At 41.5% G+C, this 13286-nt stretch overlaps 4 protein-coding genes across 4 annotated transcripts; all 4 read right to left on the minus strand.

The window, feature by feature from the left end:
* Positions 1-6020: 6020 nt before the first annotated feature.
* PAAG_12453 (hypothetical protein) lies at positions 6021-6389 on the minus strand (the record flags this gene model as incomplete). The annotated part of the gene is made up of 1 exon (XM_002790122.2): positions 6021-6389. One exon carries the CDS (start codon positions 6387-6389, stop codon positions 6021-6023), a length of 369 nt encoding a protein of 122 aa, XP_002790168.2.
* Positions 6390-8973: 2584 nt separating this feature from the next.
* Positions 8974-9240, minus strand: PAAG_12454 (hypothetical protein; the record flags this gene model as incomplete). The annotated part of the gene is made up of 1 exon (XM_015847937.1): positions 8974-9240. One exon carries the CDS (start codon positions 9238-9240, stop codon positions 8974-8976), a length of 267 nt encoding a protein of 88 aa, XP_015702439.1.
* A 1095-nt stretch (positions 9241-10335) lies between these two features.
* PAAG_12455 (hypothetical protein) lies at positions 10336-10925 on the minus strand (the record flags this gene model as incomplete). Its single annotated transcript, XM_015847938.1, has 2 exons — positions 10336-10784; positions 10853-10925. 2 exons carry the CDS (start codon positions 10923-10925, stop codon positions 10336-10338), a joined length of 522 nt encoding a protein of 173 aa, XP_015702440.1.
* A 1388-nt stretch (positions 10926-12313) lies between these two features.
* PAAG_12456 (hypothetical protein) lies at positions 12314-12812 on the minus strand (the record flags this gene model as incomplete). The annotated part of the gene is made up of 2 exons (XM_015847939.1): positions 12314-12350; positions 12421-12812. The coding sequence occupies 2 exons, from the start codon at positions 12810-12812 to the stop codon at positions 12314-12316; spliced, it is 429 nt and encodes a 142-aa protein (XP_015702441.1).
* Positions 12813-13286: the final 474 nt, after the last annotated feature.

Here is a 13286-nt window from a genome sequence, read left to right on the forward strand (position 1 = left end):
AGATGTCATCTAAATAGACTAAGCAGAAGTCATTCAGATATCCATGTAATGCTCAGTTGATATATTTTTAAAATGTACTCAGAGCATTGGCCAAATCAAAGAGTGTAATCAGTCACTCAAATAGTCTGTATCTGATTCTAAAGACTGTCATTCACTCATCACCTTCTGTGATTCAAATCTTGTGAAAAGCTGCAATAATGTTCAGCTTAGTGAATCATTTAGTCTGTTTAATTCACTGTAGAGTTTCACTGATTAATGATAGAGAATATCAATCCTTTCAGATGATTTTGTTAAGAGCTTGATAGTCTATACAGAATCTTAGCTCACCTTCAGACTTCTTCACAAATAGTACAGAGGTGGCTGCAGAGGAGTTGCTCACTATAATAAAACTCTTATCTAGATAATCTGTAAGAGTCTTTCACAAAACCAGTAGTTTCTCTCAAGACATATTATATAATGAGCCTCAAGGGGGTTGTTCCACACTATCATCAGTCTTTTTAATCAGTTCAATCTCATGATCTCTATCTGAGTCATGAAGTGGAGGTAGAGTGTCAGCAGCTTTCTTATCAAATATGTTCAAAAACTCATGATAATGTTCAGACAGCTTTTCTCTAGGGTCAATCTTTGATTTCACTTCTAGAGTCTTTTGAATGTCAGTCAAACTGACAGTGAAGATCTTGATGTTTCACTTCTCTCAAGTGCTCACAAGTCTAGAGAAGCTTATAGCAGAGATGGAAATCACATCAGCTTTTGCATTTGAACTAGGCTCTACCTCTATGCCACTCTCTTCAAATCTCATAATTCTTTGATGAGAGATCACAGTTGCCTTTTGCTGGGCCAGTCAGAGGTCACTTATATATATATTATGACTATGTAACTCATTCACCATGTAGAGAAAGGTCTGTTCAGTTACATGATCATCTATATCAATTTGAATGCTAGTCACTATGCTCATGGAGAGTCCCATGGAGTCTTCAAAGTCAGTCATTTTAACAAGGGGAATTTCAATGCATGAGAGCTTATGCTTGTTAATATAGAATTGAGAAATAAGATCATAGACATTACATTCACTGTCTATCATTGCTCTAGTTGAAAAAGCATTATCTACTAGAGTATCAACAGTGAATGGTTTAAATATCATCTTAGATTTAAATCTTCTTCATTGCTTTCTCATAAGCTTCTTATTTTGCTTCTTTCAGTGTCTTTTAGTTGAAGCTACTCTTTTCCTGAATTCTCACTCATATCCATATCATTGTCATTCAGTACTGGCTTGAGGATCATCTTAGCTATCATAAGAGTGGCAGAGTATCTGAGAGGTTTGAACAGACAACTCTTAATCATATGATCTTCAGCTCTGCATCTCAGGCACAGGTCTTGCTCTCTTTGTTGATTAATCTCTGTCTGATTTATCAATTTGATGTGGCAGGTGCTTGAGGTCACAGCATCAGGAGAGAGATTCATCAGATCATCAGCAGAAGCTTGAAACTGATTTCATCAGTCAAGAATAGCATGACAAAGTAGAGAGTGTGAATTAGACATTGTATGATCTGAAGAAGATCTGCTCTCACAATATTTAGATCACTGTCTTAAAGTCTTAAGCTCAGAGAATTGATGATCAATTAATCTAAGCTCCTTGCAGTAATTCTCATAGAGAGACAGTTCTCTTACACTCATCATGTCTTCCCTCAGCTCCATGCTTAGAGTAGATTTCAAATATCTCTTTTTAACACAATCATCTCATCTGTGATCATCAGTTTCCAGCAGTAGCTGATTAAATTCAGACAGAAAGTCAAAGAGAGCTCTTCTACTCTATTATAGATTGTTGAGCTTTTGCATAGTCTTTTCCTATCATGCAGAATCACTAAAGAGTATGTGTATCTGCTTCAGTAAGCTCTCTATCATGAAGTTGATCTTGTTCTTATTATTCTCAACTTAGAGGTAAACTTGAGCTGCTGTCATTCCTTTCAGTCTTGAGTACACATACCAAGCACATTCCTCATTGTTACCTAAAGCTTTTCCATTGATCTTAAGTTTTGATTGAAGCTTTAGCTCTCACTGAGAGTAGTGCTTCAGATTAAAATCATTATACTTCTCACAGTCTGATAGCTTGATCTTTGATCTTCTGACTGCAATGAGTGATTGCAAGTTCAACTGAAAGAGGATTGATGTTGAAGTGTTCAAAGCTTGTCATAGATTAGCTATTTCAGCTTGCTGAGCTGCTATTAAATCTCTGTTCTCACACTGAACCTGTTCCTGCTATTGAAGAAAAGCTATTCATTGTTGTTCAAAGCTGCTGAGAGCGTCCCTGCTCATTGCTTCATATTGATCCATTTGTGTATTCATTGTACAAGTCTGTCATCAGTCTATTCATATATCAGTACTATCACTGAACTTTGTGATGCAGGATTTAAGACTCTCAATAGCCTGTTATATGTCAGCATATTTACTGAGCTTCATGATACAGAATTAAGACTTTCAGTGACCTATCAATGAAAGGAGTGTAGCAATTTGTAATGTAGAGGATTAAGCTCTAAGAACTAGAGACTAGTCCTCCTATATAACAAGAACGAATTGCTTGGGAAAGGGAAGAAAAAAATGAGATGAGAACACAAGCTTAAGCAAGCTCGCGTAGCATGATCACGTGCGCACATGCAAACGATGGCTAGGCTGAGTCAGCCAGCCAGAGCGAATCTAGGGGTTTAGCCTCTTATAACTTCTCAGAGAAAGAGAGCATTGCTGAATACATAATGTTTTTAAATAAGATAGTCATCTCAATTGAGCCTCTGCAGCAGCAGATCAATAATGAGAATAACTTCTATACAATGAAAGATAATGTGCTGCAGTACAATGAAAGACTAGTAGTGTCTATTTGAGAAAAAAAAACTCTAATAGCTGAGCTACTGTAGAAAATTTATGATTAAGCTTCAACAGCATACTTTGAAGAATAAAAGATTTTGATTCTGATGCAATCATACTATTGATGAGTCATCTGGCAGACAGATGTTCTACACTATATTCAGAACTATCATATATACTGAGTCAGTAAAATTTCAAAAAATAAAACTTCTGACTTATTAAAATCACTACTGATATCAGAACAGATATGACAGTATATTGCAATGAACTTTATGAATATATCAAAAAGTAAAACATATTATAATATCATTTTGATTATAATATATTAGCTAAGCAAGAAGATGATCTTCATTTCAATCACTTAGAGAGTTACAGCCCAGGAGCTAGTTTGACTATTTATTCAATTCTACTACTCATACAATAAGGCATTTGACTCAATTATCTCTGATTGAAACTTCTAGTTCATATCAAGCTTTTGAAATAAATTTATATAGATTCTGAGCATAAAACTGAAACTCTTAACAGCATATCATGTACAAACTGATGAATAAACAGAAGTGACAAATCAATATATTGTCATTTATCTTGATCTTTATGTCAATTACTACCAAGATGATTGAGATAAGTGACTGCTCATTATAGATCACATCTCTACAGCTACTTCAAATGCTTTTATAGAGATCTTTTTCTTTCTCATAGCAAATGAATATGAATCATGAATGTCATTTAACTGACAATTACTAGTGAAAAAATTGAATATGAATAAGAGAAGAAATTGAGAGACAGCAAGAAGCTTTATTCACTGAATGAGAGAGATCTGAAATAAAGCAAGCAAAAGTATAAGAACAGTACAGAAACAGATGAAAAGACAGACTGACAAGCATCATCAAGAGTCTGACTTTGCAATGAAAGATTATATTTATCTGACATTGAAGTCATACAGAATAAATTGATCAAGTTATAAACTAGCAGAGTAGAATGCCAGCCTCTTCAGAATTCTGAAAAAGATGAGTAATGTCTACAAACTGAATCTCTCTGCAACAATAAAAATTCATTTAATCTTCTTCTCAGACAAGCTATGTAAAAACTTCAAATATCTTCTATCTGGCTAAACTGCTAGACTACCAGATCCAATTGAAATAGATGATGAGAATGAATGAGAAATAGATCATATACTGGCCAGTTGAATAAGCTGAAGCAAGCTGCAGTATCAGATATGCTGAAAAAGATTTGATGAAAATTCTTCATGACATTTTGCTCACAACTTTAAGAGATTACTATACACAATACAGGATTTCTACAAAGCTAATTCTATAAAAGCCAGACCACTGAAATGCCTAGATGAATGGGTAAGAGCATGGGAGACAGGCAGCTATCTGAAAGATGAAGATGATGACAATCTACCAGCATGAGAGCATGTTCATTTCTAGATCAGAGGGTGATGTTAGGCTCAGTGCCAGGGGGGGGATAGGTTTATCCCCATCATGTGACCACATGATGGCACCCCACATGTAACCCAGTGGACCAGGATGATCCAGTCACATGATCACGTGGATTGTTTACAATATGTCACGTGACCACGCAGGCTGTTTATAATCTAAGCAGACCCTGACACCCCTTTTCCTCACCAACCTTAGTATTTCGTTATATAGCAGTTAGCAACGCAGGGAGATTCTATCTTAGACAGCTCATATCCGCTCCCTAACAATAAATAAAAGTTTAATTATTAATATATTATATAAAAAATAAAAATAATACTAAAAAATTATTTTATATTAATAATTATATAATTAAATATATATATAATTTAAATATTAATTTAATTTAAATTAATTATATATTAAATTATAAAACTATATTTTAAATATTTTTAATTATAATTTTTTAATAATTAAATAATTATAATAAATATTAATAATAATTTAATATAGAAAATATTAAAAGTTTTTATATTTAAATTTTATAATAATATTTTAAATTTAATAAAATAATAATTAATATTATTAATTAATTAATTTATAAATTTAATATATATAATATTATTTATATTAATTATAATTATTTAATTTATTAAAAAATTATTAAAAATTGATAAATATTTAAAAATAATTTAAAAAATAATATAAAAATATTAAAAAATTTATTTTAATATAAAAATATCTATTTATAAATTAAAAAAATAAAATAATAGATGTTTAAAATATCTAATAGATATAATTCCAATAAAGTTATAATTGTTAAAAAAGCTGCTGTAGAAATACAGACAAATATAAAGATTTTTCAACAACTTAATAAATTAGGCAGAGAAAAACTGTTACGGCGCAGCTGCTTGTATATGGATTAAGGTTGATACGCCCCGCTAAGCTCTAAAGGTTGACCTGTTCCGACCTCAACCATATTCAGTTGCTCATGTTGATCCGATCCGATTCTCAACCACTATATATATTCGGCTGCTCGTTCATTCTTCATTCTAATCCTCAGTTTAGTATTCTCGTCGCAGCTGCCTAGTTAGATAGATGAATTGACGCTGTTGTCTTGTTATCATCCTGATTTTAATTGAGCCATGACAAAAACAGCAGATGAGAAATGAAAATCACACTCAGATAAGCTTCAGAGCACTGAGTAAAGCAGTTGAAAGACATCTGAGAAGTGACTGAGAAAAAGATAAAATGCAAGACAAAATCAGTCTGTAAGAAACAACGGTATGAAAGCACTGAAGAAAACTTAACCTTAATGTAAGAGTGTCTGTTTATGAATTAGAAAAGATAAAATCATATTTTTATTATATGATTCATGTCAGAATTATATTTTGAAACTAAATTTGAACACTCTATTGGCCCAAGTTACTCTATATATCAAACATCACCAGTAGAAAATTCGCAGCTAGAACTGCTCTCTTCAAAAGCGAGCTGGAGTTCATGATTATACTTCTTATCAGACAATTTGACCGTAACAAAACTTTCCCACATCTACTCCTTATTAAAAGGGCATAATATCATCAATGTCCTCAGAACAATGCTTAGATAGCAAGGGGAGGATATTCTCATAGAATAACCTGAAGAGGCCCGTAGGACTAGAGAGCGCCAGGGTATACCAGAATGTTCCATGACCTCCGACAGTTGTGGCATTGTTCCTCAGACATCTGCTGATACAGCAGAGATGGATCAGTTTGTCTGCTCAGCTTTCAGGATGGTCATGAATTCCGTTTGAAGCATATCATTTTCATCTGCATAAATCTCATCCACGCTCTTATTTGTCAGCCAGTAAGGAGGTTCAACCATTTCAAATGGCCGAGAACATGCCAATTTGAGATCAATCAGACATGAGATATGCCAATTATGATCGACAAAGATATTGCTTCGATGCAAATCTGTCAGCGTAAATATGAAAGGTCCGCGGCAGAATTTCTGCTTGAAGAGTAATGGGAATTTTGCTCTCATTGTCTCCAGCGCCGACATCTGATAGCTGCAATCCTGTAGGTTATTCATAGAATCAGGCCGATTTCGGAGGCGGATGTCATGAATTACAAGCATATCCACCACATAAGACTAAACAGTGTAATAGTTGTGGTCACGGGGCATATATATCGGAGTTTTAATCGTTTTCTCAAATGCAAGTGGGCGATAAACGCAAGAATCCATTGCAGTCGATGATAGAGAAGCCAATCTGTGGTAAGGGTATTCGGCTGATACTCAGCAAGATGCCGGGAAAGATCTCGAAAAAAAGTTGGTCAGTAATTTGACGTCATGCTATTTTCCCAGCCAAGTGATGGAGAACATTGTTCCTTGAGTTTGATCAATGCACTCTACCAACAGATACACGGCACCTATCACACCGTCTTGAGAAGTTTGGGTTCTGTCCGAGTGACGGCATTAGCACGAAGGCGCTAAGAGGCCGAAAAATGATAACAGTCAGCGGCGTAAATATTTATCGAACGTAATATCGGTATATATCTATATCTAATACTGTCTTAAGAGAATATGCAGTAATTTGATCTAATTTATATAGAGGTGTGGGTGATGCTAGTATAAGTGAGATATAAGAAGAAAGATCAACAGGAAAGATCAACAATATTGAAGGCATCGATCTAGAAAGGGTAGGTTTTCAAATCCGAGTGAACTAGATTTTCCAATTTAGTCGATATGCTACTGTCAAGAACAGTTGGATTCGAACCGTTTCACCTGTTGACATGGAAAGCCATACAATCGTGGAATTGGTACGTCTGGACAGTTTTCTTCAAAGCCATGCATAGGCACCAGCCTCACACTGTATCTTTTCATCGCCATTCCCATGCCGAAAGCCCTCCCCAACACGATATGGAAGAGAAAATCGAGGGAGGACACATTGTCCTGATTGCTGCTTGCCCTTCCAGTTATCTATAGTAACTGGGACACGTTGAAGCTGCCGCAGAACCCGTCCTTCATGTCTGCTACATGACATACTTCGGTGGATCTTAAACCCAGATGGTGGATAATAACATCTCTCATCCACACACGTTTGTCGTTGAGGTGAGAGAAGAAGCGAGTTTGTTGGTCACTGTAGTTAGCCCAGCTCGTGAATTGACCCTCCGCTCCTTGGCAAGAGAGTACGTTATTTTCTCTTCAGGAGACGGCGTGTTCTCAGCATATTTAATGTAGAGAATGTTTCTGAAGCGACCTCCGCTGAGTCTCCGCTGAGTCGTCGGTGTCTTTTTTTTTTGTTGGCAATGTGCTGTAGGTCCAGCCCCTGAAATGCCAAGAGTGAGTGAGTGAGTGAGTGAGTGAGTGATATTCCTGAACTAACTAACTATATAATGAATGTACAGAGGGTTCTATGAAGCGAGAATAAGCATTGAATCCAATTGAGTGAAAAATCACCGTTCTTTTCGAATTCCTTGCTCCATCCTAATCTCTTACCAATGTCACCCAGTATTTATAGACTGCGGACCGTTCGCTTCCCCCCTATTTTTTCTTATAATCTGTGGCTTACAAAGATCAATGAAACAGCATGCGCTGGGGCAGAGATTTCCGAATTCCGAAGAATTGAAGCAAAATAAATGAAAGCTAGTTTTGTGGCATTTGTGATAGATAATTTTTGGATGATGGTGGTCGCTTGGGCAGCGAGCTTGCCGGCCGCCGTTTGACAGGTTCGTAGCTAAAATACGCAGTATGTATAGGCCGTGTGCGGGGAGCTAGTCACATTCCGCACACCGTTCGTCAACCCCTATAACTCAACTAATTATCTGACCTCCATACGCTGCGAGCCTCCCGACCTGATAATTAAAGTATTTGATCTCCCGGCCAAGAGGCTGTTCACTCCTCCTGCCACCAATAAGAGAAGTAAGAGCATCCAACCGTACGTAAACCTATTTGTAAACTTGTAACTTAGCTTAGTTAACTAGCTAGATATAACTATGTTTAAGGACGTCATTGTTGGGAAGGGGTGGAAGCTCCGTACGGATATCAAGAAGACTTAAACTTACCTACACAACTGCAAGAGCGTTGGATGTTCACAACAAGAAGCCGAGCGAGCATACGGAATGTTTGCATCTCGTCTCATTCTCTCGCAAAAGAAAATCCGCACATTGCCCAAGAAGCAGAGCATATGAAGAGAGCTAGATCTCCTTCGCAGTTGGCATCTCTATCTCTCTAATCGGAGCCCACGTTCACCTGACTCCTAAAACGGCTTTGCCATAGTGGAACTGGCTGTGGAGGTTAAGAAGTTACTCCGTACGGACCATGGAGGCCTTCCTCCACAACCCCATGTGGGAGGGAGGAGAGAGCAGGGGAGAACTTGCTTGGCTTCACCGTATGAAGACGGCTACTGGTTACAGAGCGCCACGTAGAGGTGCAAGTTCCTGCCCTGGGTGTTGTACACAGACTCCGTTCGACTGGAGGAAATGGAGATCATACATACCTGAACCCCGCAGCCCAAGAGGGGGGGAGAAAGAGAATGAAGCAGAGGGAGCAGAGAAGAAGAGAGATCATACGAACCTAAACAATGACAATGGGATTGTTCTCGGTCCCTGTATGAGGGATCATACGCCTCCTCAGCGCCGGACGACCGGGGGCAGGACGGCAGCGGCGGGGGACGCTTGCAGGACGGAGGAGGGGTGGAGGAGGACCGCTATGGTGTGTCTCAATTTGTCCAGGCCGGAGTCATCCTCCTGAGCATCATTGCCATCTCATACGGAGCATCTAGCTCTGTGATCGCGCCACTTGCAATTCCCACATGCACCCCCAAAGTGCCCTGGTAGCCGAATGCACTCAGGAAAGGGGCGAGGACCATCAGACTTGCGTCGACCAAGCGACACAGACCTGAGGCTTCACCACCATTCCTCGGGACTGGATGAGGATGCTGTTGATGTACGATGGCCCGCTGGCTCCGCACCTGGGCTTCTGTCATACTCCCGCGTACGACCAGTACATCCCGCCCTGAAGGGCAAGGATGGCCTGACTCTGAGAGCTGAAGACAAGAGGAGCGAGCTGCTGGCTCGCAACATAGAGAGTCTGATATTGCGGCAGAGCATCATTGTTTCCGCTCAAAGCCCTGCCGTACGGAGGTCAGCTCACAGTTCAGCAAGGAGGCAGCGAACTTACATTCTTGACTTGGTAAACTGCTTCCGTACAACGCGTTAGCCAGTTGCTCTGTGAGTGGAGGGGTTGGGTACTTAGTCTGCGTGTGTTTGTACGTACAATTTTTTTGTGTGGGTGAGAGAGAGCGAGAGCAGGATGCAGAGCTTTGCTTCTAAGGCTTCTGCAACAGCCACTAGCCACCCAGTCAGTCTTCGTACGCCTCCGTTGTTGAAAATTTTACAAGGCAGGCAGAAGATGGGGAAACAGATGAGCTTACTGGACACACGATGTCCTATAGGCCGGCGTATGCAGTCAGTGAGCAGCTCTTCTTCCACCCTCCCCACCATCACCTCCTTCGTGTACGAACGCGTTAGAAAGCGTCTCCACCAAGAAGACTGCTCTCTGTCATCCGTACACAATGCATACAACCTATCCACGATGTCTCAGCACTGTACGAAGGCGGTTACTCATGGAGAAACACTGGTTTGTGGGACGAAGGGGAGAAGAGGAAGAGAGGCAGGGTATATTTTCACTCTGTGCTGCATGCCACCACGCGTACGAACTAGTTCCAAAGAAGGCATTCACCTCTATACTCTATATAACACTCCATATACAACATCCTATAGAAACACAATTCATATAGCTTGGTACGCCATGCAGGAAAGACAGAGAAAGCACAGCAATCTCCCTCCATCCTCTCAAGAGAGGGCCAGGTCCGGGTTTTTCTTCAAGGCCATGACAAGAGCAGGAAGAGTGAGCCTTTGCTGCGTTCAAACTTCATCAAGCTCCTGGGGCGCCATCCAGAAAGTTCCACTGTTCACCTGATTCCTTCATATGAAAGCATCAATGATTGTGAGCCGGCAGCCGTACGCATCTGCTTCTTGGCAGAGGGACGCCAGACAGCGCCATACCTCTCATCCAGCTCTCATATAACAGGTCCATGATTCAAACCCACAGACCATTCCCTCCACACCTCCTCCACAGTGGTGGCCTCGCGATTAATTTCATAAGCAGGCGCCACATCATCAACAGCAGAAACAAAACCAGCAGAAGCAGAGGAACTAGCAGTCGTACGATCAGCGGCCAGGAGGGGGGCGAACGCAGAAGGTACAGGCGCGGGCGTGAGTGCAGGGGTGGTGGCGGGAGCAGGGGCAGAAGCAGGGGCAAAGGCGGACGTGGATGCAGGCACAGGCGCAGGCATAGGCGCAGGCGCGGGCGCAGTTGTGGGTGCGTTCACAGGTGCGAAACCAGAAACAGAAGCAGCGGCAGCGGCAAGAACAGACAAAAGAGCAGAGGCGGCATATGTACGATGAACATGAGCACCATCTCTGGCGGCTTCAGCAGCGGCAGCACCAGCATTGATTGCAGCAGTGACTATATTGAAAGTGCTGGACCAAAATTCTGCGCAACTGCATCATTCTGCTCCATCATCAGATTTGTACGGGAAACAGCCCTGGCTTCAATTGCTCTTGCATCAGTGACAATCTGCTGGTGCTGTGTCTGCAGCAGAGTCATAAGAGCAGGCAGCACACCAACACACCTGAACCTCCATGGGCTCCTCCCGATCGTCCGCCCAGGCCGTGCGTATGATGTCTGCAAAGACCTGGTACTCCTCCTCCCCAAACAGCGGATCATTCCAGAAGGGGTGGTCAGAAAATTGGTCTCAGAACAAGATGGAATCCTGCAGAATAACAAAAAAAAAAAAAAAACGTTCAAAGCTTGTCCAGAAGATGAGGAACCCCTGCACAGCCATCTCATCCACAAATACAGACACTGGCAACAGCAATGATGACTTGTTCATGATTTCATATGACTCAAATCAGCTCAGTCACTCATTCACTCATGACCACAGCTTTTGCACCAGAGTCCTCAGCGGCTCCTGCACTCATAGAAGATGATAGGCTCCGTGCATGGAAGATGAGAACCCAGTCCTCTCTCATACAAACGTCAGAGGGATGTGAGGCAGGTAACAGTTGAAGAGAGCATCATTGTTTCATCATCTCACCTGGTGAATCTAAACCTCACTCAACCCCCTCAGCTCAGCTGTCATTGTCTTGAACTTTCATTTGAAGTGAGTTTTCTTTAGTGAGCTGAGCTACACAGCATCTAACACCTTTACATTCACTTCAGACAGGTCTTATACCTCATCTCACACTTAACATTAGCTCTCTTGAGAAGATGGAGATTGTATTGGATCTGACAGTGCTGAAAATTTGACACTGACTTCTGTATGAAGTTTCCGCGGGTAACCAGATAAAAGATCAGGGTGGACATGATGCACTGCAGGGGATCCTGATGCTGTATGACACTGCCATATTCAATATGATCAAAGTCATTGATTCATAATGAGAATCAAGGCATTGCAGGCAGGGGAACCCTCATTCTTGAAGGGAACAGTGAACAGATTCATCAGCTGAATGAATCTCTGATTATCTGAATGAAGTTGCATGTTCAAACTGATCAGGAGATTGAGGTTCATACGGAGGTAGGCCTCTGTACTCTGGGCTGAGTTGTTCATGCAGCTCTGCTTCCAGCAATTCTCCAGCAGCTATATGAGACTCTTGACTGCTGTGAAATACATTCAGCATGGTGTTGACATCTCAGTTCGCTTATTTTACCTTCTGCTGCTTGGTTTCCTTTCTGGCCCATCCCATGTACAAAGTAGGGTATCAACTATTTTAGAGGTGCATGGATGAGGTAGTAAGTGCATATAACTGGAGATCTGAAATTTGTAGAGATTCATTAGCGCAAATTTATACTGCTCCACAGGGGCGGCCCCCAGAGTCTGAACGACTGATGCTCCGTCTGCTGTCGTACACTCAGCAGTCTTGTATCAGGAGGAATGAATCTTCTGATTCAGAGTCTGCTTCAGAAAGAGAGCCATTTTCTGATCAGTGACAAACTCATCTGGGAAGTTTCTCTGCCGGCACCATGTCTGCCCTGTACGAGTGAAAGAAAAGAGTCAGCCTGACACCTATGACATTGTACAGAATTCAGCTCTGCAACTAACTGAACTCCTTCTGCTTTGACCTGTACGCCTGTTGCGTACACTTGGGTCTGCTTTTGCCAACCCTCCAGTATAATCTGCCTGGCATTTCCATAGAGCTGAGCCTCCAGATCCAGCAGCTCTCTTGCTCTTGATCCACTTCCACGGAGGCATCTGCCTGGGGAAACAGGGGATTCATCTTTCAAGGCGGCTCCGTAAGGTGACAGGGGAAGGTAGAAAAACAAACAGTGCTCATGGGTGCATGCAGGGGCCAAGGCAGGAGCGTACGGAGAAGGGGAGCAGGGGAGCAGGGAGAAGGGGACCGGGGGATTGAGAACAAGAGGGTTGCAGGCCGGGCGGGAGGCCTCGTGTGAGGGCGATCTCCCCTTACTTTTGCATTTTACAAAGGCCTTCATCGACGGGGGTTAGAGGCGGGGATTGGTTGCAGACAAGTGCTCAATCTGATTGGCTGACAGTAGTGAAAGGGCTTACACCGACCTTTCCTAGCTAGGTTAGATCATTAACTAGCTGCCAACCACATCCCCCCTAGGAAGCCGCGCGACTTGGCCCAAGCGCCGTTTACCCATAAGCGCACCTAATACAAAACAGCCGTAGTCACACCTGAGCCAAACCCAGCTTTTTATTTTTGAAAACTTCCCGCTTTAATTCCTCTGCTTATGGTTAGCGAGTGTCTGGAAATCTGCCAACCACTTCAATTGGCTGGATATTAAGTGATGATGATGATGGGGTTAGGCCTTCGTGGCAGTGCTTCAGAACAGCGGCCCCCCGGGGGGGGGGTAACTTAAGACCGATTGCAAAGGGGTAAACACGATATGAGGGTTAGTGTGATCGAGTAGAGATATGGTTCCTCTTAAACTTTTCTAGGTAAA

This window comes from Paracoccidioides lutzii (genome assembly GCF_000150705.2).
Source record: "Paracoccidioides lutzii Pb01 unplaced genomic scaffold supercont2.27, whole genome shotgun sequence".
In the NCBI taxonomy this organism is placed as follows: Eukaryota; Fungi; Ascomycota; class Eurotiomycetes; order Onygenales; family Ajellomycetaceae; genus Paracoccidioides; species Paracoccidioides lutzii.